The 26,317-nt window shown below is 39.6% G+C and overlaps 1 protein-coding gene across 6 annotated transcripts in view; it reads right to left on the reverse strand.

Annotated features, from left to right (window-relative positions):
- Window positions 1-26,317, reverse strand: part of ASTN2 (astrotactin 2) — a 1,018,233-nt gene that overhangs the window by 603,379 nt on the left and 388,537 nt on the right. For all 6 annotated transcript variants that reach the window (XM_008273385.3, XM_070066427.2, XM_070066421.2 and 3 more), the window contains one exon: window positions 23,998-24,144. In XM_008273385.3, coding sequence (XP_008271607.3) covers window positions 23,998-24,144 — 147 coding nt within the window. The remainder of the gene's footprint in view (window positions 1-23,997; window positions 24,145-26,317) is intronic.

Genomic DNA, 26,317 nt, shown 5'->3' on the forward strand with positions numbered 1-26,317 from the left:
GGACCAGGCTGAAGCCATGATCCCAGAACTCAATCTGAGTCTCACACATGGGTGGCAGGGACCCAGGAACTGGAGCCATCACTTGCTATCTCCCAGGGTGTGTATTAACAGGAAGCTAGAATAAGAGGCAGAGCCTGGACTCAAATCCAGACACTCTGATATGGAACTGCAGGTGACCCAAGTGGCATCTTAACTGTTGTGCCAAACACCTACTTCATTCAATTCTCATTTGCACTAACCAATTTCATCCCATCCTCAAATTGGGTCTTTAAGAAGAATGATGAATCTGTACAAACTCAACCTAATCTACAATGCTCAATTCTACCTCAACTTTCTCCAAAAACCTTTTGAGATGTAGCTCAGTGAGAATTACCTTCTATATCATCTATCCTGTCTCTGATGTAGCCTTAGAAAGAATACTATCTTATGTCTGATGCATTCAAGATTAGTTTCAAAGAGTCCATCGCTGTCAGATATTGTGACCTAATTTGGGTTTTCAAAATATAATTGTCTTAGAGATCTTAATAACATCAACAAAAGAAAATGCCAAAGCTTGATTTTCTTTTGAATCTTAAATGGGGAACATATCTAAATATATGCTATGCTGGATACTGTGACAAAATGTGGAGGCTATAAAATAAAAGTGAAAAAAAGAAGTTCCTGCTTCAAAATAGTATGTGGTACAGTCAGGAGATAACTAGACAGACCATTATAATACAGCATCATCAGTGTGGTGATGAAGATAAAATAGGGAGTTTTGGGAGCTGACAGCAGGGATCCTCAACTCCTCTGTAACGTCTCAGAATTCTTCCTACTGGGGCCAGCATTGTAGCCTAGAGTGTTAAGCCTCTGCGTGCAACACTGGCTTCCCATATCAGAGAACAGGGTTTGAGTTCCAGTTGCTCCACTTCTGATCCAGCTTCCTACTAATGCACCTGTGAAAGCAGTGGAAGACACTCCAAGTACTTGGGCATCTGACACCCACATGGGAGACCTAGATGGAGTTCCAGGTTCCTGGCTTCAGCTTGGCCCAAATCTGGCTGTTTTGGCCATTTAGGGAGTGAACCAGTGGTTGGAAGATCTTTTTCTCTTCCACCCTCACCCCTGTCACTCTTCCTTTCAAATAAATAAATCATAAATCAATTTAAAAGAGAGGAATGCTTCCTAAAATGGTCACATCATATATGTGTGCTGATATACTAGAAGGCAGCATCTGGGCACAGTGCAAGGGCAAATGATTTAGATAAAAAGAAAGGATGTCTGTAAAGAAACAAAAGAAAGTCTAGGTCTTCAGGAAACCGTCATTTCACATAGCTGGAGCACGAGAAGCCCAAGGTGAGAAACATGCAGAAAAGGCTGGAAATATTTTCTGGTGCTAACACCCTACAATTGAGAAGATCGCCAAGCTAGTTACTTGGCAACATGCCCCTGTGTGCCCTCATCCCTGTTCCCATGTTCTCCCTTTTGAGGTGGTAGAAACTGCCTTCTAAAATAAATTCCGTATTTCAAAAATGACACCAGCTCCCATGCCCAGGCCCATGGGCCTCCTGTCAGGCCTCTGTTTCCTTGGCAGGGCCTGAGCCCAGACATTAATGCTGCATTTCAGTCTTTGCAGAAGTGGGTGCCCCTAGAGGCATTACACTCCTGGGTCACGTCAGTAACTGTTAGGGGTGCTGCAGGTGGATCACTCTGCACTCTCCAGCTTGGCCCCAAAGCTGCAGAGACACAACAGCTGAGATATTACTCCAATGGTTCAAGCCTTCAGAGACCTGGAGAATTAATTTTGCATCGAGAGCACAGTGACACCTTACTAATAATGTTCATCCAGGCAGAATTTCTAAAGGTCCTAATACTCTGTGTTCTTCAAAGTTGCTTGCATCCTCCCTTCTATTTGTTCCTTCTACAAATGTAGCCTGGAAGTGGGCATCTGATTCTGATCTCACACCGGGAAGCTGCTCTGTGAACAGAATAGTAATAAAGCCAGGCCTTGTGTGTGTTTGCCACAGGCCAAGCTCTTGTACTTAACAGCCATTTAATCCTTGCAATAACAGTCTGGTGCATTAGCAACCCCATTTTTTTTCATAAGAGAAAGCTGGTATTAGGAATTGTATCCATGTACTCTGACATTGGTGATCATGCTCGGGACCACCACATTTCACAATTCAAGAAGGAAATGATTCAATTGGGTTTCCTCTTTAAGGGGACTTTTAAGGCTGATATCTGGGGCCACCAACTCCTCTGCGATCCCAGGATGCAGTCATCTTTGACTCTTGCCCCTCCTTGACCTCAGCTTGCCACTGGTTGCCAAATTCCTTATTCTAGCTCTACAGGAACTCCCTAATCTTCATCTTCACTTCTAATGCCCTGGCACAGAGATTGTCAAATGGACTAAATATAATATCTCCCAATGGGGATCCTTTCCTCTAGTTTGGCTACCTGAAATTCACCTTTTACATGGTGATCAGTCAGTCCACAAATCTTTATTGAACACAGCTTGAAAACTGGGGATTTCACAAGAATAAGACAGCCCCATTCTCTGCCCTTAAGAGGCTCAAATTAGCTTTGGCAGGAGCTATTGTTTACCGAGTACTGAATATTTGCCAAGCAAGATTGCTCTTTGTGGTGGTTTACTGTGATTGCTCCCATTTCACAGATGAGCAAACAGAGACTTAAAAGAGATTAAGTAACTAGATCATGGCTACACAGATCAGAGTCAGGTAATACATCCAGGAAAAAATGATTCTACAGCCCATACTCTTATGCAAATCAGACACCAAATAATAATGCCAAGTGTGTTGAGTGCAAAAATGAAAAGCTAGGGAGATGCAGCTTAGACTAGAAGGGTGGTGACAGTGGATTGATGATAATAAAAACTAATACAAGCAGTCTTCATAAAGTTTGTGAAAAATACATATTATGAAAAAATATACATGGATTTCAGAATTTTTGGTACCAAAATAAACTTATCTCTCACTTCCATTTTCCATAAACTTTATGAAGTATCATCCTATTGCTACATTCTTCCTGTTGACAAACATCCTAATCAATACTTACAGATATTATCTCATGTAATTCTCACAACAAATTAAGAAATAAGTGGCGGCTTTAAGTAACATTGGTAACATTAAATAGCTACTCATACTAACTCAAACCCAAGTGGGTCTGACTCTGCAGTATGAATTCTGAATTACCAAATGGCATTGCCTTTTTGTAAAACAAGCTGCAACCCCATACATTCTTTTGTTTAAAATCCTTCAGGGGCAGGTGTTTAGCTTATTAAGGAAAGGTGAAGATACCCCCACCCCCAACACCAGAATGCCTGGGTTTGATTTCCAATTCTGGTTCCTGATTCCAACTTTCTGCCAATGCAGACTCCGAGAGACACTGCTGATAAAGTAACCGAGTTCCGGCTACACTGTGAGAGACCTGTATTGTACTTCTGGATCCCAGCTTTGGCCTGGCCTAACCCTGGCCATTGTCAGCATTTTTGGGATCCCTTTGGAGGAATGATTAGCATGTGTGGACCATCTGTTTTTGGCAATTTTCATACCACTCTCTCTTCTATCATTGATATGACCCTGCAGGTACTTATAACTTGAATTTTACAGGTCTTGAGATTGGTGGTTCAGAGAGGTGAGATGATTTATCCAAGATCACAGTTAGTAAGTGGAGAGGTACAGATTTGAACCTGAGGTTATTTGATTCTAAACCTCACTTATGTCTAATAACGATTGTATCTGAGTTTGTCCCAGAATGTGAATTGTAGCCCTGAGCAGGTACTCAGCAAATGTCAACTGAAAGTCTTAATGTATAGAATCACTGATAATGTTTGAACAGGAACTAGGGTTAGAGAAGAAGGGGAAGTTTAGAAGTGGTCTAGTCACTGGGGATGACTCCAGCTGAGCGTGAGACACTCATGATATTAGCAGAAGCTCATAAAGTTGCCAAAAGCTCCTAGAAAACCCAAGGCTGAGCAGCTGCAGATATATTTGGCTTTGATAATCCAGAGGGGCAGGCTGGGGAGGAAAGCCAAATAGAAAGTATTTGCTGGGCACCAGGGCTGGTAGGGAGCAGCGAGTGGAATGCACTGGACTTAATTATTCCTCCCATTTCATTTCTCCCCCTCTGAATTCAATGTATTCTCCCTTCATCATGCTCTTTCTGGCATTTGAGATGTTCAAGGTCCCTTGATAGTTTGGCTGAGAACTAGAAATGTGGAGGTATCCTTCCCACCGTGGCCTGGCCTTCCCACTACTTTCTTTTTCATCTCGACAGCCTTGGGAGCCCGCAGTCCCTGCAGTAGCTTGGCTCTGATCTGTCTAAGCTTTCCTCAAATGGCAACTTGTGGGCTGTGGAAGTTTGCTCAGCTGCCTCTGCTCCTGGCATCCTTGCTCAGGGGGCTGTCTGGCCGCAGGTGGTCCAACCCAAGCTGCAGAGACAGGACTGGGCAAACAGTAATGCAACAGCTACATTCAGACTCAGGAGGTCACTCACTTCATGGGGTGACAACTGTTTTTTTTAAATTGACATGCAATAATTACACATATTCATGGGATATAGTGCATCTCAACATCAGTATAAAACATACTATGATCAAATCCAGGCAATTAGCATATCCTCCACCAAAAATATTTATTTTTTTTTGCATTGCAAACATTTAAACTCCTCTATTCTAAATACACAAAAATTATTGTTAACTATAATTATCCTACTGTGCACACTAGAAACTAGTCTTCCTATCTGTTTTTTTTTATATCCATTAACCATTCTGTCTGTATACTCTGCCCGCACATACCCACTCAACCCCTCAACTCCTATGGGATCAACTTTTTTAGCTTCCACATAGGAGCGAGAACAGAACATGAGGTACTTATCTCTATGTGCATGGCTTGTGAAATGTCACATGATGTCCTCCAGGCTGTGAACCCCAGCCTTTCTCCTTCTACTTCTAGAATGGTAGGGTGTGGGGGAGGGGGTGTGTGGTTAAGTAACAGCTTGTTCCCCTCCCTCATCTTACAATGAAGAATCCAAGGCCTGGAGAAGTCAAGATTTTCCCAAGCCGTGGTTCCAGAACTTGAGTTTAGCCATGGAATTCTCTCTGTACCACATTCTGTACAGGGAAGAACTCCATGCAGCCCCTAAACACCTGTGTGACAATGAGGTGGTCATGTAAGCTTGCCAGACTTAAAATATGGATAATAGCAGGACCTACCTCATGAGGTTAATGGCTTGAAAGGTACCTAGCACAGGGCCTGACACTTAGCAATTGTTCTATAACTGGACCCAATTATTAGTGTTATTAATGCAACTACTGAGTGGTTTGAAAAATAGATGCTATATTACTGCAGTGAAAAGCATCCATTACCCTCTCTGAAAAGTCTGAGATCAACAATTAATTACCCCCAGGTAAATACCACTAAATCTAACATGTGGGTAGCTCAGGGTACTACCTCCTTGAGACATATTCCCATTAGCACCACTCATCTCCAGCTGGGACACATGACTAGCCCTCATCTGTGTCTCTGGAGCATCCAGTACAATTTCATTCCAGCTTGTATTTGCATGGTATGTTCCAACACCATTGGATGAAGGCAGCCCAATTGCGTTTTTATCCAACTCTGTTTCCTTAGCATGAGTATGCCACAGAGAAGATGATATGCAAATGTTTTGATGATAGTAATAGAGGGAGACAAAAAGGAAGGAAAGAAGGAAATAATCAGACACTGCTTAAGAATAAGGGAGTAGTGTTAATATTAATGAACTTTTTTTTTTACAGGCAGAGTGGACAGTGAGAGAGAGAGAGAGAGAGAGAGAGAGAAAGGTCTTCCTTTTGCCGTTGGTTCACCCTCCAATGGCCGCCACGGCCAGCGCGCTGCGGCCAATGCACCGCGCTGATCCGATGGCAGGAGCCAGGTACTTATCCTGGTCTCCCATGGGGTGCAGGGCCCAAGCACTTGGGCCATCCTCCACTGCACTCCCGGGTGTTTATTCTCTGGCCAACAGAGGCCAATTTCCCTAATACTGCACCTTATATTTACTTAGCCTTACCCACTAAGACCCTAATCCAACTCTTAGGATGTCTTATGTATATAAAGCTGTGAGCCAACAGTGAGAAAAAAAAAGCCCAACATTCACATACTCAGCTCGAAAAGTGCTTTCAAATGCATCAGCCCAGAAACACTTTTTGAGGCAGGGAATAGCAAAGTATTCAATAAGAAAATGAGAATTCAGGGAAACATATTTACAGACCCAAAGTCACAAAATCAGGAAGCAGAAAAACCAGGCCTAAAGCCCACACCTCCTAGATCAGAAATCAACATGCTTAGTCTCTCTACCACCATGCTACCTTCTCTCCCTCGTACTTCCCACTGCCACAATCCTACACCATTTTCAAACACCAAATCAATAATGATGGCGGATCTAACTGTAAACTTGAGCTTCATCTCTTCCAAGCTCTCAGCATTCTCCCTTCCCAGTCTAAAAGTCAAAGTGGCCTTCTGCTTGCAACAACAAAAAGGAATTACTAATGAGAGAAAATTGGGCTTCTCTATCCTGTGAAACAACCCTTTACTCCTAGTTCCTGGGAACATATTTTTGGACTCAATCTGCTATCAAAACATAGAAATTAGTCTCCAATTTTGGACGTCAAACTCAGTTATCTCTTTTTTTAAAGAGGGAAATTAATAACAATTCATTCTGTTTGGAAGCCAAGCTAACATCTAAGCACAGAGTGTCGTTCAAAACCCAGTCCCACTGGCTGTTGTGATATCTTTAAAAGCTTGAACATGTTCAGGTGTTCTGAATGCATTTCGTGAGCTGATTCTCCCTCAAGCTCCTTATCACATTTAACCTGGGGATCAGTTACTGTTTAAGGAAAATGGTTCCAAGCTTTTTTTTTTTTTTGCTTCCATGGTTTTGTAGATTTTGACTTCCTAATAAAGAGATTTGGAAAAACAAAATAAAAAAACAGCCCACTCCAGGGAGTGTCCACAGCTTCCAGAACCAGCTGCAGGCCACCATTAAGCAAGTTACTCATTAGGTACTAGAGGAAGAAGAAGAAAAAAGCAAAGTTTTCACAGTTTGTAATTATATTACCAATTTCATTACAGATCTCATTTTAATTCTGATGGAAACCTTGCCTTGCCTTCTTCCTGTACTCTCTCACGTATAGTTATTAAGTCTGGGTTGGAGTTCAGCCTATTCTTCCTGATTTCAGCATATTAATATGGTTTATTGGTATTTCATTGCCACCTCCCCCATGTGTGTTCTGAATCTCAGCTCAATTTATATTTCCCTTCTTCCAGGGCTCTGGATAAATCTTGTTTCATTTTGGTGTCAGGGGCGGAGAATAATGTGAGTTTGATTGGAGTTTCTTATCTTTGGGGATGGAAGCAAAGGCCTTGGGGAGTGAGTCAATCATAGAAGAGGCAGCCTCAGACTTTTGCACTGTCATTCTCCAGGATGCATCTTGTAGGGGCAGTTGGATCCACCTGCATGCCCTCCCTCTTTTCACTCCTTCAGCAAGCACTATGTATGTTTACTGAGCCTGCACACCCATTAGGCATCACAATAGATTAGAACGTGAATTAGCTGTTGCCCTGGAACTTCAGGAAATGTAAGTCTAACCACTGAAATCACTATTTGTTTTCATTTATCAAATGTTTTTGTGGCACACACTCTGCTTTGGACACTGGCCACACTGTCCTAAGTGCTGAATGAAATGTGCAAAACAAAGAGGACTACTGTCTTTATTGACCTTGCAACCTAGGGCAAGAGACCAATATTCAGTAAATAAGTATATGATTACAAACTGAAATACTCAAGAAAAAAAAAGCAGGGTTCCAGGTGAATTAGTAAGAGATTGAACAGAGGCTGGAAAATGAAAAAAGGGAGGTCACTCACCATAGGGTAAAAGAGAGAACTTGGGAGGTGAGGGTATGTTTTCAGGCAAAGAGAGCAACATGTGCAAACCCTGAGGCCAAAGGCAGCAGTGACTATTTAAGAAATCAACGTGGGGGTTGGCGTGGTGTAGTGGGTAAAGCTGTTGCCTACAACACCAGCATCCCATATGGGCACCAGTTTGGTCTCGGCTGCTCCACCTCTGATCCAGCTTTGTGCTAATGTACCTGGGAAAGCAGCAGCAGATGGCCCAAGTGTCTGGGCCCCTGCATAATGTGGGAGACCTGGAAAGAACTCCAGACTCCTGGTTTTGGACTGGCCCAATCCTAGCTATTGTGGCCATTTGGGGAATGAACCAGCACATGGAAGATTCATATTCATTCTCTCTCTCTCTCTCTCTCTCTCTCCTCTCTCTCTCCTCTGCCTTTCAAATAAATAAATAAATCTTGGGGAAAAAAAGACAGCAATGTAGAGGGAGTGATGTGAGGTGAAACTGGAAAGGCAGACAGGAACCTGAACTTCTAGGGACATACGGGCCATGTTAAGAAGTTCAGTCTATAACCAGTACAAAGGAAGTCATTGAACAGTTTTATGGGAATATGCAACATAGTGACATTTTTCATTTTAAAAATCACTCTTTGGTGCTGAGAGAAAAGTGTAGGCAGGTTAGATTAATATAGGGAACCAGTTCAAAGGCCTACAACAATTGTTTTAATACCATATACATAACAGTAACAGAGATAGAGGGTAGTCTGTGAAATCACTGGAAAGGTAAATACACAGTTCTAGGTAACTTTCCAGAAAGAACAAAATATGAGTATTTTTCTCTAGGGGATGCACTGAGGAACATTTTCTGAAAAGAGAAAATTAAGACCTTAGGAAAGAGTGGGATTGCAATACATGGAAGGACATTTCCCTGGTGGACAGTAATGTATACAGAAAGGAAGACGGGGGCAGACACAAAGCGACAGAGTCTATTAGTCTAAATAGCAGGAAGTGTGTGCAAGGGAGGTGAGGAAGGAAAACGCAGAGGACATTTTGTATAGCACTTCAATCCATGAACATGTTCTATGGTGTCCAAGTATCTGCAATCAACAATGAACATTTTAAACCAAAGTCAGAAGATTCCAGGGAGTAAGGTGTCCAAAGAACTACTCTTTTAAAATAAATTAAATTGCAGTTTGTGTCTGAGCTGCCACTTTCAGTATAGTGTAATTTTCCTTTCTAAGAACTGAAAATACTCCTCCTATGTATTCAAATCGCTGCAAACTAGCTTTAAAACCAATTATGAACCTCATTTCTTATTAAAGGCACAAAGCTACACATTAGCTCACTCTCCTGGGTTAAAAGACATGAAGTAGGGGTGGAAGCAAATAAATGTAGACAAGATTCATTGTAAACAATTTTGTGTTCAAAAACAGCTCAAACGTGTGGCATATTAATTAACTAGGCCACCCTAAGGTGTGGGTATTTGTACTTGATGATATCATAGGCTTGGGAGTAATTTTCAGATCCCAAACAACTCAGTCATAGGAAACAGAAGACTTGAATATTATCTTAATTCAACCTAAAAGAAGATGCTAATATGGAGCTTCATATGAATAAAGAAACATTTTAGCATAGGTATTTTTACGCAACAATCATATCAATAAAAACTTAATTTGTGTGTGTGTGTGTGTGTGTAGCTAAGAATTCAAAAGGCTTCTCTGACCTTCACCCATTGTTTTAATCTAACTCCATTTCATAGCCTAGGAATGGATGCCACTCAAGGATGTGGTAGTAAAGAAAAAAACAAACATATTTTTAAAGTCCTAAAAAATAAAGTGAATTTAAAACTTATATTCTGATAAAATGGTTTCAAATCAAAGTATCACATAATAGAACCATATGCACCCTTTTTGTTCTCTGCTATGGCTTTACAGGAGTATAGTAATCTATTCTTGGGAGATTCTATGATGGGGAACTCATTACCTGGCAATGACCCCCTTCCAGTGTTAAGAAAATATTATCACAACTACTAACATTTATATGATCTATGGAGCCATTACTAGGTCTTAGGTGCTGAGTTAAAAAATGTTATGAGCATTATTTCATTTATCCTTCACAATAACTCTATGATATAAGTACTGCTATTATCCTCAACTTACAGATAATGAAACTGAAGCCTAGAAAGTTGAAGTAACTAGTACAAAGTCACATGATCAACAGTAGAGGGAGACATTTCTTGACCAAGGCTTTATCTTCTCCCATCCCTGACTATCCTAATCACCCAGCACGATCTGGTTTTCCTTCCTTGGTCCTCCCAAGACTAGCCTACTCCTTTTTTCACTAAAAAAAAATTAACACCTGAAAGCTTAGAGCATGACAGGACTTTGGATTAGGAGTTTAGGTAGACAGACTTTCACATGACTTCACCTCTGAGTGTGTGTTAACCTAGCCAAAGCATCTAGTATCTCTTCGTACTTTCATGTATGCAAAATGAGGTTGGTAAATCCTGTCCCACAGCTTTGTTATGAGGGTTAAATAAAGAAATTTATATAAAGTACTTTATATGATGCAAGATATATAAAAAACATATTTGGGACTCAGATTAAGGTGGTAGAGTAGGGAGGGAGCTTGCTGCTCTAGTCTAGGAAAAGATAGTTTAATAAAAGTGGAAAGAGTGCAGTCTCAGGGAAGAATTAGGGAGAAAACAGCAGAGGAAATTCTACACATTGGACCTATGTGGAGGGTGAAGACATGCACAACTTAGGACCCCAGGAGCCAAGAGCCTCCACACCAGTGCTGGAGAGCAAGGTGAGACCAGACTGCAATAGCCCAAGCCACTGGCAAAAAAGCTGCAGGAAGAGCCTAGAGGGAATCTGGCTTGGAGCCACGTGGGGGATAGTGTTTCCGCCAAACTAGAGGAGAAAAAAACAAAGGGAGGGAGGACATGTTTTCTCTCTCTTCCAACATCCAGCAAAGGCACCCTGCTGACAGAGAACAGGTGCCATTTAGGACATATGTAACAGCTGTGCCATCTCATGTCTGTGTCCAGCATGCAGCCAAGTAGAGACTCCTGAGTCTGGTGGGGAGGATAGACTGGGGGCTGGGTGCTCGTGACTATGGGAGGCTTGTGTGCCAGGATTGTGAAAACACTGAATCTGCACGGAAGGACTCAGGATGTGCCTGGGACACTGGGCAGTCACTGTAGGAGGCTCCACACAATCAGGGCCCCCTGGTGAGACAAATTGCTACGGAATCTGAGCTTACACTGAGGACTGCACAAATCCTTTGTGTGGTCCTTGTGACAGAGCAAATGAATAATATACTCACTGGGACTTCTGCTCAGGACTGGTCTCCTTTAAGGAGAGGAGCTCATCTGAGTCTACGCCAACAGACAAGAAGCAACCTCTCCTCTGATAAAAAATAAAAAAGGAGATTTACCATGCCAAACAGGGGTGTGTCACCTTAGATACAACCTTCACCATGGAGCACTGAACAGAGCTCCCTGGCCATTTGAACTATACATCTGAAGTTATTCTCTGAAAACAGACACTCCACTAATCCAATCAGACATACTCCTAAGATAAAAGCCACCATGGGGAAAACTCAAAGAAACCAATAAGTATCCACACAAATGCCATAAAACAAATGCAACAATCCAAGAAACAAGAACAAGGAAGACACCATGACACCCCTAAAAGAACATAACACCTCAATACTAGATTGTGAAGATTATGAGATTAAAGAAATACCAGATGGAATTAAAACAATTGATCATAGGATTACTTAGAAGTAATCAGAAGCAAATGCATGAACTAATAAAACCCATACATGACATGGAAGAAAATTTCTCCCAAGAAATTGAGATCTTAACAACAAATCAAAATAAAATCTCAGAAATGAAGAATTCAATAGAACAAATAAAAAATACAGTGAAGAGCCTTAACAACATCAGTGAAGCAGGAGAAAGAACATCTGGCTTAGAAGACAAAGCACAGGAAAATATGCAGTTAGACCAAACAAAAGAAGAAATTAGAAAACTAAAAAAACACTGAGAATGTACAGGATATTAGCAAATTACCCAATATATGGGTTCTAGGAGTTCCTGAAAGTGTAGAAAGAGAGAAAATATTAGAAGGTCTTTTTAGAAAAATAATCACAGGAAATTTAGCCATTTTGGAGAAAGAAAGGGTCATCCAAGTATAGGAAGCACAAAGAACTCCTAATAGACATGACAGAAAATATCTTCACCACAACATATTGTAATCAAACTCTCCACAGTGAAACATAAAAAAAGATTCTAAAATGTACATGACAGAAATGCACAATTACTCTTAGAAGATTTCCAATTAGACTCACAGTAGACTTCTCATCAGAAACCCTACATGCTAGGAGATAAGGGCAAGATATAGTCCAAGTCTTAAGAGAAAAAAAAAAAATGTCAACCCAGAATACTATACCCTGCAAAGCTCTCATTTATCAATAAAGGTGAAATAAAGACCTACCATCACAAACAAGCTGAAAGAATTTGTTACCACCCATCCAGCCCTGCAGAAAATGCTTAAGGATTTGTTATACACAGAAACACACAAATATGGTCATCACTACAGAAGAAGGTAAAGGACGAAAAGCTCCCAGTAAAAGTACAGAGGAAATCCAAAGTAAAAAATAGGAATATTTATGGGAAAATGGCAGGGCAAAGCCATTACTTATCAGCAGTCACCCTGAATGTAAACATCCTTAACTATCCAGTTAAAAGACACAGATTAACTGAATGGCTTAAAAACAAAACCCATCTATTTGCTGCCTACAAGAAACACATCTCACCAACAAAGGTGTACCCAAACTGAACATGAAAGGATGGAAAGAGATATTCCATGCTAACAGAAACCAAAAAAGAGCTGGTATAGCCATCCTAATACCAGACAAAATAAACTTTAACACAAAAACTGTTAAAAGAGAAAAAGGATATTATGTAATGATTAAAAGATTAATTCAAAAGGAAGATGTGATTATTATAAACGTATATGCACCTAATTACAGGGCACCTGGCTATTTAAAAGAAATAATAAGGGATCAAAAGGGATTTCAATACCCCACTTTCAGCAACAGACAGATCAACTAGACAGAAAATTAGCAAGCAAACAGCAGAGTTAATCGGCACTATAGACCAAGTGGATCTAACAGGTATCTGTTGCAGGATAAACATTCTTCTCATCTGTGTATGGAACCTTCTGTAGGATTGACCACATGCTAGGACATGGTCTCAGCAAATTCAAAAAACTCAAAATCTTACTGTGCATCTTTTTTATTTGAGAGGTAGAGATATAGACAATGAAAGAGACAGAGAGAAAGGTCTTCCTTCCATTGGTTCACTCCCCAAATGTCCACTAAGGCCGGTGCTGTGCCAATCCAAAGCCAGGAGCCAGGTGCTTCTTCCTGGTCTCCCACAGGGGAGCAAGGGTTCAAGCACTTGGGCCATTCTCCACTGCCCTCCTGGGCCACAGCAGAGAGCTGGACTGGAAGAGGGGCAACCGGGACGAGAACCGGTGTCCATATGGGATGCCGAGACCGCAAGGCAGAGGATTAACCAAGTGAGGCATGGTGCTGGACCCCCGTGCTTCTTCTTTGACCACAATGGAATGAAGCTGGAAATCAGCAACTCGGGAATCTCTAGAACATACGCAAACACATGGAGACAGAATAACATGCTCCTGAATGAACAGTGGGTCATAGAAGAAATCAAAAGAAAAATCAAAAAATTTCTGGAAACAAATGAAGACAACAATACAACATATCAAAACGTATGGGATACAGCAAAAGCCATGTTAAGAGGAAAGTTTATAGCAATTGGTGCCTACACCAAGAAATTGGAAAGGCACCAAATAAATGAGCTATCAATGCATCTCAAGGATCTAGAAAAACAATAGCAAACAAAACCCAAAACTAGCAGGAGAAAAGAAATAATTAAAATTAGAGAAGGAATCAACAAAATTGAAACAGACAAAAAACAAAAGATCAGCAAAAGGAAGAGCTGTTTTTTGAAAAATAAACAAATTTGACACACTGTTCCTGCAACTAACCAAAAAAAAGAGGGAGAAGACCCAAATCAATAAAATTAGAGATGAAAAAGTAAATATAACAACAGACACCACAGAAATCAAAAGAATCATCATAAATTACTACAAAAAAACTGTATGCCAACAAACTGGGAAATTAGAAGAAATGGATAGATACCTGGACACATACAACCTACCTACCTAAATTGAGCAATGAAGACATAGAAAGCCTAAACAGGGGGCTGGTGCCATGGCTCACTAGATTAATCCTCTGCCTGTGGCATTGACATCCCATATGGGCACCGGGTTCTAGTCCTGGTTGCTCCTCTTCCAGTCCAACTCTCTGCTGTGGCCCAGGAGAGCAGTGGAGGTTGGCCCAGGTGCTTGGGCCCCTGCACCCGCATGAGAGACCAGGAAGAAACATCTGGCTCCTGGCTTTGGATCGGCGCAGCACTGGCCATAACGGCCATTTAGGGGGTGAACCAATGGAAGGAAGACCTTTCTCTCTGTCTCTCTCTCTCACCGTCTATAACTCTACCTGTCAAATAAATAAATAGAAAAAAATTTTAAAAAAAGAAAAACTAAAGAGATCCATAACCAAGGAGAAAATTGAGTCAGTAATAAAGACCCTGCCAATTAAAAAAGCCCAAGACTGGATGGATTCACTTCTGAATTCTATAAGACATTTAAAGAAGAACTAACTCCATTGCTTCTTAAGTTATTAAAAACAACTTGAAGGAAGGGAATCCTCCCAAATTCTATATATGGAGCCAGCATCACCTTAATTCCTAATCCTGAAAAAGATACAAAAGAGAAAGAGATCTACAGACCAATGCCCCTGATGAACCTAGATGCAAAAATCCTCAACAAAATTCTGGCCAATTGAATCGAACAGCACATCAGAAAGATCATTCAAATGGACCAAGTGGGATTTATCCCTTGTTGCAAGGATGGTTCAACATTCGCAAATCAATCAATATGATACATCACATCAACAAACTGAAGAACAAAAGTCATATGATTTTCTCAATAGGTGCAGAGAAAGCAATTGATAAAATACAATAGTTTTCATGATGAAAACTCTAAGCAAAATGGGTACAGAAGGAACATTCCTCAACACAATCTAGTCAGTTTCTGACAAATTCATGGCCAGCATCCTATAGAATGGGGAAAAGTTGAAAGCATTCCCACTGAGCTCCAGAACCAGACAAGGATCCCCACTCTTGCCATGCTATTCAATATCTTCCTGGATTTTTTTAGCCAGAGCCATTAGACAAGAAAAAGAAATCAAAGGGATTCAAACTGTAAATGAGGAAGTTAAATTATCCCTATCTGCAGATCCTATATATAGGGGATTCAAAAACTCCACCAAGAGGCTATTAGAACTCATAGAAGGGTTTGGTAGAGTAGCAGTATATAACATCAATACACAAAATTCAACAGCCTTTGTATATACAGACAATGCTGCCTCTGAAAAAGAACTTCTAAAATCAATCCTATTCACAATAGTTACAAAAAATCAAATACCTTGGAATAAATTTAACAAGGATGTCAGAGATCTCTATGATGAGAATTAAAAAACATTAAAGAAATAGAAGAAGATACAAAAAAATGAAAAAATTTTCCACGTTAATATATTGGAAGAATCAATATCATCAAAATGTCCATTCTTCTGAAAGTAATTTACAGATTCAATGTAATATCAATCAAAATACCAAAGACATTCTTCTTAGATCTAGAAAAAATGATGTGGAAATGCATATGGAAACATAGGAGACCTCAAATAGCTAAAGCAATCTTATACAACAAAAACAAAGCTGGAGGAATCACAATACCAGATTTCAAGCCATACTACAAGGCAATTATAATCAAAAAAGCCTGGTACTGCTACAAAAACAGATGGCTAGACCAATGGAACAGAATAGAAACATCAGAAATCAACCCATGCATCTACAACCAACTTATGTTGACCAAAGAGCTAAAACCAATCCCTGGAGCAAGGATAGTCTCTTCAACAAATGGTACTGGGAAAACTGGATTTCCACATGCAGGAGTATGAAGCAGAACTCCTACCTTACACAAAAATCCATTCAAAATAGATTAAACACCTAAATCTATAAACCAATACCATCAAATTATTAGAGAAAATTGGGGAAACTCTGCAAGACATTGGTACAGGCAAAGATTTCTTGAAAAAGATCCCAGAAGAACAGGCAATCAAAGCACAAATAAACAAATGGGATTACATCAAATTGAGAAGCTTCTGTACTGCAAAAGAAACACTCAGGAAAGTAAAGAGGCAACTGACCGAATCAGAGAAATCATTTGCAAACAATGCAACTGATAAAGGATTAATAACCTGAATATATAAAGAGATCAAGAAACTCAACAACAGCAAAACAAATAATCCAGTTAAGAAATGGGCTAAAGACTTAAATAGACATTTTTCAAAAGAGGAAATCCAAACGGCCAACAGACACATGAAAAAATGCTCATGATCACTAGCTGTCAGGAAAATGCAAATCAAAACTACAATGAGGTTTCACTTCATCCCAGTTAGAATGGCTTTCATACAGAAATCAACAAACAAATGCTGGAGAGGATATGGGGGAAAAGGTACATTAATCCACTGTTGATGGGAATGTAAACTGGTAAAACCACTACGCAAGACAGTTTGAAGATACCTTAGAAATGTGAATACAGACCTACCATATGACCCAGCCATCCCACTCCTGGGAATTTACCTAAGGGAAATGAAATCAACTAATAAAAGAGTTATTTGTACCCCCATGTTTATTGCAGCTCGATTCACAATAGCTAAGACACGGAATCAACCTAAATGCCTGTAAACTGAAGAGTGGATAAAGAAATTATGGGACATGTACTCTATGGAATACTACACAGCGTTAAAAAATGAAATCCTGTCATTTGCAACAAAATAGATGAAATTGGAAAACATCATACTTAGTGAAATAAGCCAGTCCTAAAGAGACAAATACCACATGTTCTCCCCTGATCTGTGATAACTAACAAAGCACCTAAAAGGTAATCTGTAGAAAAGAAATTGACACTGTGAGAAGCAATGACTGGAACTGCCCTTGTCTTGACAGCTGAGGAACAGTTTTTTTTTCCTTAATGGAGAATAGGACTGGAGTTTGGAGAGGGGGACTAAGTGGGACAGGAGTAGAGGTGGGAAGGTGGGTATGACTGGAAGATTCACTACATTCCTAAAGTTGTACTTTTGAAATTTGTACTCATCAAATAAACGGTTTCTCTGGGAAGAAAAAAAACCTATTGAATAATATTAGGCTCCTTTCCCATCAGGGTTTTTTCAAATCTTCTTAAAGAATGTTTCTCTTACAAACTTTTGAAGGTCACTGCTCATGTACAAATTTTTTGCATTATCTTCATTGCCAAATACACTCCCTTGACCAATTTTCAATGTACAAAAATTCCCAGAACAGAGATCTCTAGATCTAGTACTACTTTCGTATACTGTAGTAGAACTAGCTTACTTCTGAATCTAGGAAGAAAAATGATCTCTTCCACTAGAATGTCATTTTGGATAAATATTTCCAGATACTGGGATGCTCAGGTAATTTATGAGTTAACATGTCATCTAAGGCATTCCTTTAATGTTAACCAATAACCATTCATCAACAATGTCGCATAACAATTTGGATAATGCACAAACCTCTGTGAACAAGGGTTAGTGTGTTATAAAGTTTAAAGGTAGACTACGCATACTGTATTCATTGCTATAGGCGATCACTAGAGGCAGTTCGATAAGCAGGGCACAGATAAAGTTAAAGATGGAGGAAATCAAAGACCATTATTATTATCCCAAGGGATCTCAAGGAGTGATCATATATTTAGATGGAAGAAAAGGAACACCTGCAGAGATGTCATAGTTCCCAAAATTCTAAGTAACTGCCTAGAATTAACATAAAATTTAAATAGCTATGTTCTACCTTTTTGACTCCACCCTCAGAGAGTCTGATTAGTTTTGGTGATCATCAATCAAATGCAGATGATTTATAGAACACAGATAGAAAAACTATGCTAACTTCAGTATTTTAGATGCAAACATGCTCCATCTCTTCCATGTGTGTGCAGCAGGGCAAAAAAAGTACTAGTGGCCTTGAAGAAGTCCAGACCAAAGAAGGAGTTAGATTTGCCAAGAGATTGGATGAGGACTCTGTCAGTATGCATTGCCCTTGCCAGCTGAGCTTGGGAAGAGTGCTAAGTCCTGTTGACCTTTTCCCTATAATGGGCATTAGCATTAAGTATCCAGTAACATAAGGGCAGAATTAATTTTCTTCCTGAAGACGGGACCCATTATTCAGCCCCCTGTAATACTTCAGAACCACAGACAGCTCAACATAAAAGGTTAGCTGAGAGCTCTCTATTAAGAAAGGGCAGCACTTTGGTAGGTTGGAGTTCATGGAGCTGGGTAAGATAGGGTGGGAACTGCCATGGCTATCGACTTTGGGAGAACAGATCTCAAATTGAGTTCCTCCCATTAGGCATAGGCTTTTCTTATCCTGAGAAATCCCATTATGATTTTGTTTTCATTGTTTTGTCAAACTAGCCAGTGATCTTAGGGGCCTATAGATAAGTACAATATCAAGGAGTTTTACACATTGTATTTGTTCATGCATTTATATCAGTCCACAATGATTCATAAATAACAGTGCAAACTGATGACAAGGTTAAGGAAAATAGGCACCATCATCACTTTTCCTCTAATCCTTTATGTAACACGTTCATTCTCCAGGAATCAGAGCTAGACACCCCACTTGCCCAACTTATAGAAATTTTTATTTGTTGAGTCCCTCTGTATGCTCAAAAAGGATTGGACTCTACTCCTTTGCAGGTCCCAGTTCCCTTCTCTTTATTAGGTGGATAATAAAGATCATTATAAAAACCTGTTGACAAAAGATAAACAGAGCGTATGGAATTGGTACCATGAGAAGCACTGGAATCATGCTGTGGAAGGTGAATGCATATACTGGCTTCTCTCAGGATTCTTTCTGATCCCAGAAGACTGAGTATCTTTAGGTATTAATGTCTTCAAGTGGGAAAGCCATTTCCATCTTGAGGGAACATAAATGTACTCCCTATTCCATTCATCTGAGGACAGCCAGACCCACCTGTTAAGATATCTATTTCTTGTTTTGCCATGTTCCAGTTTCTGAAGTTTCTTTCTCTATTGCTAACTTTTAGAGCAGTAACCGTTACCATATACTGAATAATTACAATGTTTTAGAAACCCTACTAGGCATTTTACACACAATATTAAATATTGCCTTTCAGTACTTTCAAAATTATTCCCTTTTTACAGATAGGAAAAGTGGGATTTAGGAGTTTACTAAGCAATAGAATTGATATCCAAACTCAAATCTATCTCCTTTAAATGGATACCATGTAAGAGAAAGGTAATCCATTATGTATGGAGACTGGAACACTGTGAGTGAAGTCCTCCAAATGCTCTCTTCTATGCTTGGCATAACACATTTACTGGATGTGTACACTCCATGGTCAGTTCCAATTCTCTTTTGTATTAGCTACCATATATTTTGTATTCTTGAAAATCTGACATTTACAGCCTTCTTGACCTGTGAGACACTTCCTTGGAGGACTAGTCAACAACTCTTAGAAATAGCAGAAGACTTTCCAGGAACACAAATCAACCAATCTGGAGTTCATATTCCAAACACCTTCTGAATCTGGCTCCAACACTCCAGGGGGCAGTATTCATCTCCCCTAATCACCACAGGGCCAGAAATGAGGCCACCACAGGGATAGTCTCTAAATCCCAGAGCCCAGTAAAATTATCCAAACTAGATAATCATTAACTTGCCTCCTCACCCTTCCTCACCAATTACTTTCTGCAATAACCACAATACAAGATGTTTTTCATGCTGCTTGCTCATAGAAGTTTCTGGTGATTCTCCATAGCTTTGCATGTCTTAGATCCATTAGTACATGTACTTCATGTTTCCTGATGGTCATCCCCAAGTCTGCATGTCTTATAATAACTGATTGAAAGAAATCGTGTCTATATTTTATAACATCTCTGCTCTCTATGCCTCTTTTCTTTGACTTAGCTTGCCCTTTGTGCTTAGAAATCTATTGTAAGAATCCCACAGAATCATTGACAATTATGCTTTAAATCAGGGAGCATTCATTCACTCCATACATATTTATTGAGCATCTATCATGGACAAGCACTGTGCTTGTCACCAGGGATAAAATAATTCTCCCAAAAGGCACAACTCCTGCCATTTCCTGCTGTAGAGATTCCATTCTAAAGGTAGAAACAGACAAGTCCGAGGCAGTTATAAAATTTTAAATCAGTAACAGAGGTCAGAATAAGGACATTTGAAAAGGGGCATCTTTAAATTCACATATTTTGATCTACTTCCCCAAGTCATCAACTTTCTTGGGTGGTCCTTTTATTTTGCCATTTTCCAGCTACAGGCTATCTGAAAACTTGACAAATGTGGAGAAGAAGTAGAAAGTGCAGTCTTTACAATTCCCTTATGAGATAAGATAAGCAGTACAGTTATCCTCACATCATAGAAGCAAAGACCAAGACTCAGAGTGAGAAAGTCACTCACTTGGATACAGAAGTGGCAGACAACATAACAAGAATTTGACATTACGTTTGTATTATTTCAAAGACTGTGCTCTCAACCACAAAGAATATTTTAGCATGACTTTGAGCAAATTTGTCTCCCAGGACCTTCATTTTCGCATGTCTGAAAATAAATATTTAAATGTGTAAAAAAAAGGTGGAAAAGCTGAATACCTCTTAGGCCCAATATTCTACAGTTAATGAATAGTAACTGGTGAGAGATAAAAGGTGGGGAAATGTCTTCCATATTTGTCAAAATTTGGATGTTAGTTTTTCCAACTCACTGTTTATTATTCCTACTCTACCATCCTCATTATCTGGTCATACCCAGGGTCTAGAGTTTCTTCCAGCCCCAAGCTACATGATTCTATTTTTCTACTAACTCCTACAAATGTGTTCCTTCCCCTGCCTCCATCATCCCCCTGCTCTCTCACATATACAGGTTAACCTGTCTTATGTGCATACATGATTTGATAGAAATGAACCAAAGACTTGTATTCAGGTCTGAAAATTAACTGAATACATAAGAAATGAAAACTACTTTACTTATTCACAGTCTAAGTGAAAAGTCAGTACAGGTTCACTCACTATGGTGAAGTAACAGTAATCAGATGATGCATTAATAGATGTCTATGTGTTTTAGAGAAAGTGGGGGGAGGTCTCACTTCACTTAGCTCAGACATTTTGAAAGGATGGAGTTACATTCTGAACATTGTAACAACAATTTGAGATAAAATTTAGTAACATTGAGATAAGAGTGATGGGGTGAGAATATAAAAATATTCAACACATACAATTTTTCAAAATTTAAGATTGTGGCCCGGCACTGCAGCTCACTAGGCTAATCCTCTGCCTGCGGTGCCGGCACCCCGAGTTCTAGTCCCGGTTGGGGCGCCGGTTCTCTCCCGGTTGCTCCTCTTCCAGTCCAGCTCTCTGCTGTGGCCTGGGAAGGCAGTGGAGGATGGCCCAAGTGCTTGGGCCCTGCACCTGCATGGGAGACCAGGAGAAAGCACCCGGCTCCTGGCTTCAGATCAGTGCAGCACGCCGGCCGTAGCGGCCATTTGGGGAGTGAATCAACGGAAAGGAAGACCTTTCTCTCCGTCTCTCTCTCTCTCACTGTCTAACTCTGCCTATCCAAAAAAAATTTAAGATTGTGATCCTGTGAAACAGATGATAGCCCAAGTCTTTGGGCCTCTGTCACTTATGTTGGAGAAAAGGATAGAGTTCTTGGCTGCTGGCTTTGGGTGACCCAGACTTGGCTGTTGTGGCCATGTGGGGAATGAAGCAGCAGATGAAAAATCTCTCCCTCCTTCTTCCCTATACCATCAATCTGCCTTTCAAATGAATAAATAAATAAATTTTAAAGTTATTGGTCCTATATGGTGCAAGAAGTCAGAAAGCTAGTTACATCTAGGAGGCAATAGGAGGGAACTCTTCAGGTACTGGGAATGTTTCACGGTTTTATCTGGGCAGACTCCTATGTGAATTTATGTTAAATGTTCTCATCATAAAACAAGAGGGAGAGAGGAAATGTTTAGAGATGATGCTTATTTTTATGCTTATTGTCTATGATGACAGTTTCACTGGTATATACTTATCTTCTAACTGATCAAGATATACAAGGGTATTTCAAAAACTTTGTGGAAAATGGAATTAAAAGGCAAATTTATTTGAGTTACAAAATTTTTGAAATCTGTACATAACTTTTTTCATAATATACATTTTATGAACTATTTGAAGACCCTAGGATATATACATTTCATTTTTGGGCACCAAAATAAAATTATTCTTGTATTTCATTTACTATGAACTTTCTAAAGTACCATCATATACATATAAAAAGCATGAAACTTGGGGCCGGCACCGTGGCTCACTTGGCTAATCCTCCGCCTGCGGCACTGGCATCCTGTATGGGTTCCGGGTTCTAGTCTCGGTTGTTCCTCTTCCAGTTCAGCTCTCTGCTGTGGCCTAGGAAGGCAGTGGAGGATGGCCCAAGTGCTTGGACCCTGCACCCACGTGGGAGACCAGGAGGAAGCACCTGGCTCCTGGCTTTGGATCGGCGCAGCTCCAGCTGTAGTGGCCATTTGGGGGGTGAACCAACAGAAAGGAAGACCTTTCTCTCTGTCTCTCTCTCTCTCACTGCCTAACTCTATCTGTCAAAAAAAAAAAAAAAAAAAAAAAAAAAAACATGAAACTTAAATTCATTTAGCTCAGGGCTGGCACTGTGGCATAGTGGGTAAAGCCACTGCCTGCAGTGTCAGCATCCTATATGGGTGACAGTTTGAGACCTGGCTGCTCCACTTCCTATCCATGTCTCTTCTATGGCCTGGGAAAGCAATAGAAGATGTCCCAAGCCCTTGAGCCCCTGCACCTGCAAGGGAGACCCACAGTCATCTGACCACAAACCCAAGAAGCTCCTGGCTCCTGGCTTTGGATCGGCACAACTGTAGCTGTTGGGGCCAATTGGGGAATGAACCAGTGAATGGAAGACCTCTCTTTCTCTCCTTTTGCCTCTCCTTCTCTCTCTATGTAACTCTGACTTCTGATTTTCAAGCAAAATAAGTAAAAATCTTTAAAAAATTCATTTATCTGCCTATTTTTGATATGCCTTCTATGTTGTATTTATGCTATATGGTAATAGTGGGTGAGAAGAAGGTTCAGGAACATAGGCACCAATATATTCTACTGGAGTGTGCAACCCAGAATAACGTTTCTGAAGGACACTTTAGCAATAGCTATCAAGTGCCTTAATCATTTCCTTGGACTACACTTTGCTAATGACTATAGTGACTACTGTGTCTCATTAATTCAATTTAATTGGGTGAAGAGAAAATGGTAGAATATAAGATACTTGTAAAGTACATTTACAGGGAATGAAACAAGAACATTCTACAGAACAAGTAGGAAACGCCAACAGGCCTCGCACATTCTTCCCTATCACACGTTTTTAATTATCAATGATGTTTTAGGGGTATTTCATATTAGAATAGGATCCACAATAGCCAAAAGAACCAGTAAGTGAAGTAGACCAATCCTGCGCTCATATTTGAAGTCATCTTTTATTTAACAAATCTTCTTATACATAGAATAAAGTTTTGATTTAATTAACTAATACAGGAATCCAAATGACAAGGATCTCTTCCAAGGAAGACCCATTGGATCCTTTAATAAATGAAAGATCTACAAAAAGTTTATGGAACTATGTATTACTATGATAAAAAAAAAACTATGCATGGGTTTCAAAGATTTTTATACCAAAGTAAATTTGTATTTTAATTCCTCTTTTCCATGAAGCATTTGAAGCACCCTCATATATATTTTCATTCTGATGTTGAGCCATGCATGGAGATATTTCACCAGCCAGTGGTGCTAGATGCCAAGTGGTACAGGGCATCTCTGATGTTTGGCTCTTACCGTCTGCAATGAAGTGCTCGGGCACATGCAGAGTCACCTTCACGGTGAGTGGACAGGACATCTGGCTTCCACACACCATAGCCAGGATGCAGGAGCTCACAGCAATCAGTGTCAAGGCAGTCTTGTTCACTGGGCTTTTCAGCAAACCTAGTAACACAAACATATACACAGAAACATAATTCTATGACATGAGAAAATGGGAAGAACATGGAATCTGGGAATCCTGTTAATATTTCCCTAATGGAAATCTGAAAAAAAAAAGAAGAAAAAGAAAGAAACCATAAATTCCAACCTCTGTACTTGTTATGAAATCTCAGTGGCCACGTTTTGTGTCTTAGTTTAACTCTGCAAAATAAGTTTATTATTTGTTCCTTTGGGTAAAGGGAAGAGAAACAAGCCTGCTAAAAATGAAGTGATGTTCACTTCCTTCCCCTCCCAGCTTGGTTGGTTACTCTTGTTAATAATTATATGCTACCAACTCTCCATTCTCCTTGGAAGCAAGTGAGAAGACACTGTGCTGTTAAAGTCAGTAGGAACTCATGGAATGATCTTGGGTTTGTAGTCAGATGACTGTGGGTTCAAATGTGAGCTTTAGTTTTCATGGGCTGTGTGATCTGCTCCATTCTCCAAAGTCCATTTCCCATAGGTATGAGGAGGGGATAGTAAATTCCTCTAGGAGGCAAGCAACACCTTAATTCCAAAACCAGAAAAAGATACAACAAAGAAACAGACTACATACCAATATTCCTGATGAACAGAAATGCAAAAAACCTTGACAAAACACTAAGCTAACTGAATCCAACAACACATCAGAAAAATCATTTATCCGGACCAAGTAGGATTGATCCCTGGTATGGTTCAATATTTGCAAATCAATAAATGTGATACATCACATTAACAAATTGAGGCATAAAAATATGATTTTCTCAATAGATGCAGAGAAAGTATCATCCTTTCATGATTTAAAAAAACCTTAAGGAAATTAAGTATAGAAGGAACATACCTCAACACAATTAAGGCAATATATGACAAACACACAGCCAGAATCATATTGAATGGGAAGAAGTTGGAAGAATTCCCACTAAGATCTGAAACCAGACAATGATACCCACTTTTCCCACTGTTACTCAATATAGTTCGGGAAGTTTTAGCCAGAGCCATTAGGCAAGAAAAAGAAATCAAAGGGATTCAACTGAAAAGGAGAAGTCAAATTATCCCTATTTGTAGATGACTTGATTCAATAAATACAGGAACCAAATGGCTCCACTAAAAGACTATTGGAACTCATAAGAAACTCTGGTAAAGTTGCAGTACATAAAATCAACACACAAAAATCAATACCTTTGTATACACAAACAATGCCATGGCTTAGAAAGAATTTGTAAGATCAGTCCCATTCATAATAGTTACACAAAATTTTAAATATCTTGGAATAAATTTAACCAAGGATATAAAAGATCTTTACAAAGAAAACTATAAAACATTAAGGAAGAATTAGAAGACAGAAAACAATGGAAGAATTTCCATGTTCATGGATTAGAAGAAATAATATGATCAAAATACCCATGCTACCCAAAGCAAATTTACTGATTCAACGCAATCCCAAGCCAAACACTGATGACATTCTTCTCAGATCTAGAAAAAAACAATTCTAAAGTTAATATGCAAGCAGAAGAGAGCCCAAATAGCTAACAAAATCTTAAACAACAAAAACAAAGCCATAGGTATCACAATAACAGATTTCAAGATATACTATAGATCAATTATAATCGAACAGCCTGGGACAGGCAAAAAAGCAGACATGTAGACCAATGTAACGGGATAGAAACCCCATAAAAGAACTCACACATCTACAACCAACTAATCTTTGACAAATGAGCTAAAAATCAATCCCTGGAGAAAGGAGAGTCTCTTCAACAAATGGTATTGGGAAAATTGGATCTATGCCTGCAGAAATATGAAACAAGATCCCTACCTTATACCTTATATGAAAATCAACTCACAATGGATCAAGGATCTAAATCTATGACCTGATACCATCAGATTACTAGAGGAAAACAACAGGGAAACTCTGCAAGACATTGGCATAGGCAAAGGCTTCTTGGAAAAGACCCCGGAAGCATAGGCAATAAAGACAAAAATAAACAAATGAGATCATATCAAGCTCAGAGGTTTATGAATTGCAAGGGAAACACTCAACAAAGTGAAGAGGCAACAAACAGAATGGGAGAAAATATTTGCAAATTAAGGATTAATATCCAGGATTTATAAAGGACTTAAAAAAATCAACAACAACAACAAAAATAATGCAGTTTCGAAA

This window comes from Oryctolagus cuniculus, chromosome 1 (genome assembly GCF_051225735.1).
Source record: "Oryctolagus cuniculus isolate XC-2025 breed Fujian yellow rabbit chromosome 1, ASM5122573v1, whole genome shotgun sequence".
In the NCBI taxonomy this organism is placed as follows: Eukaryota; Metazoa; Chordata; class Mammalia; order Lagomorpha; family Leporidae; genus Oryctolagus; species Oryctolagus cuniculus.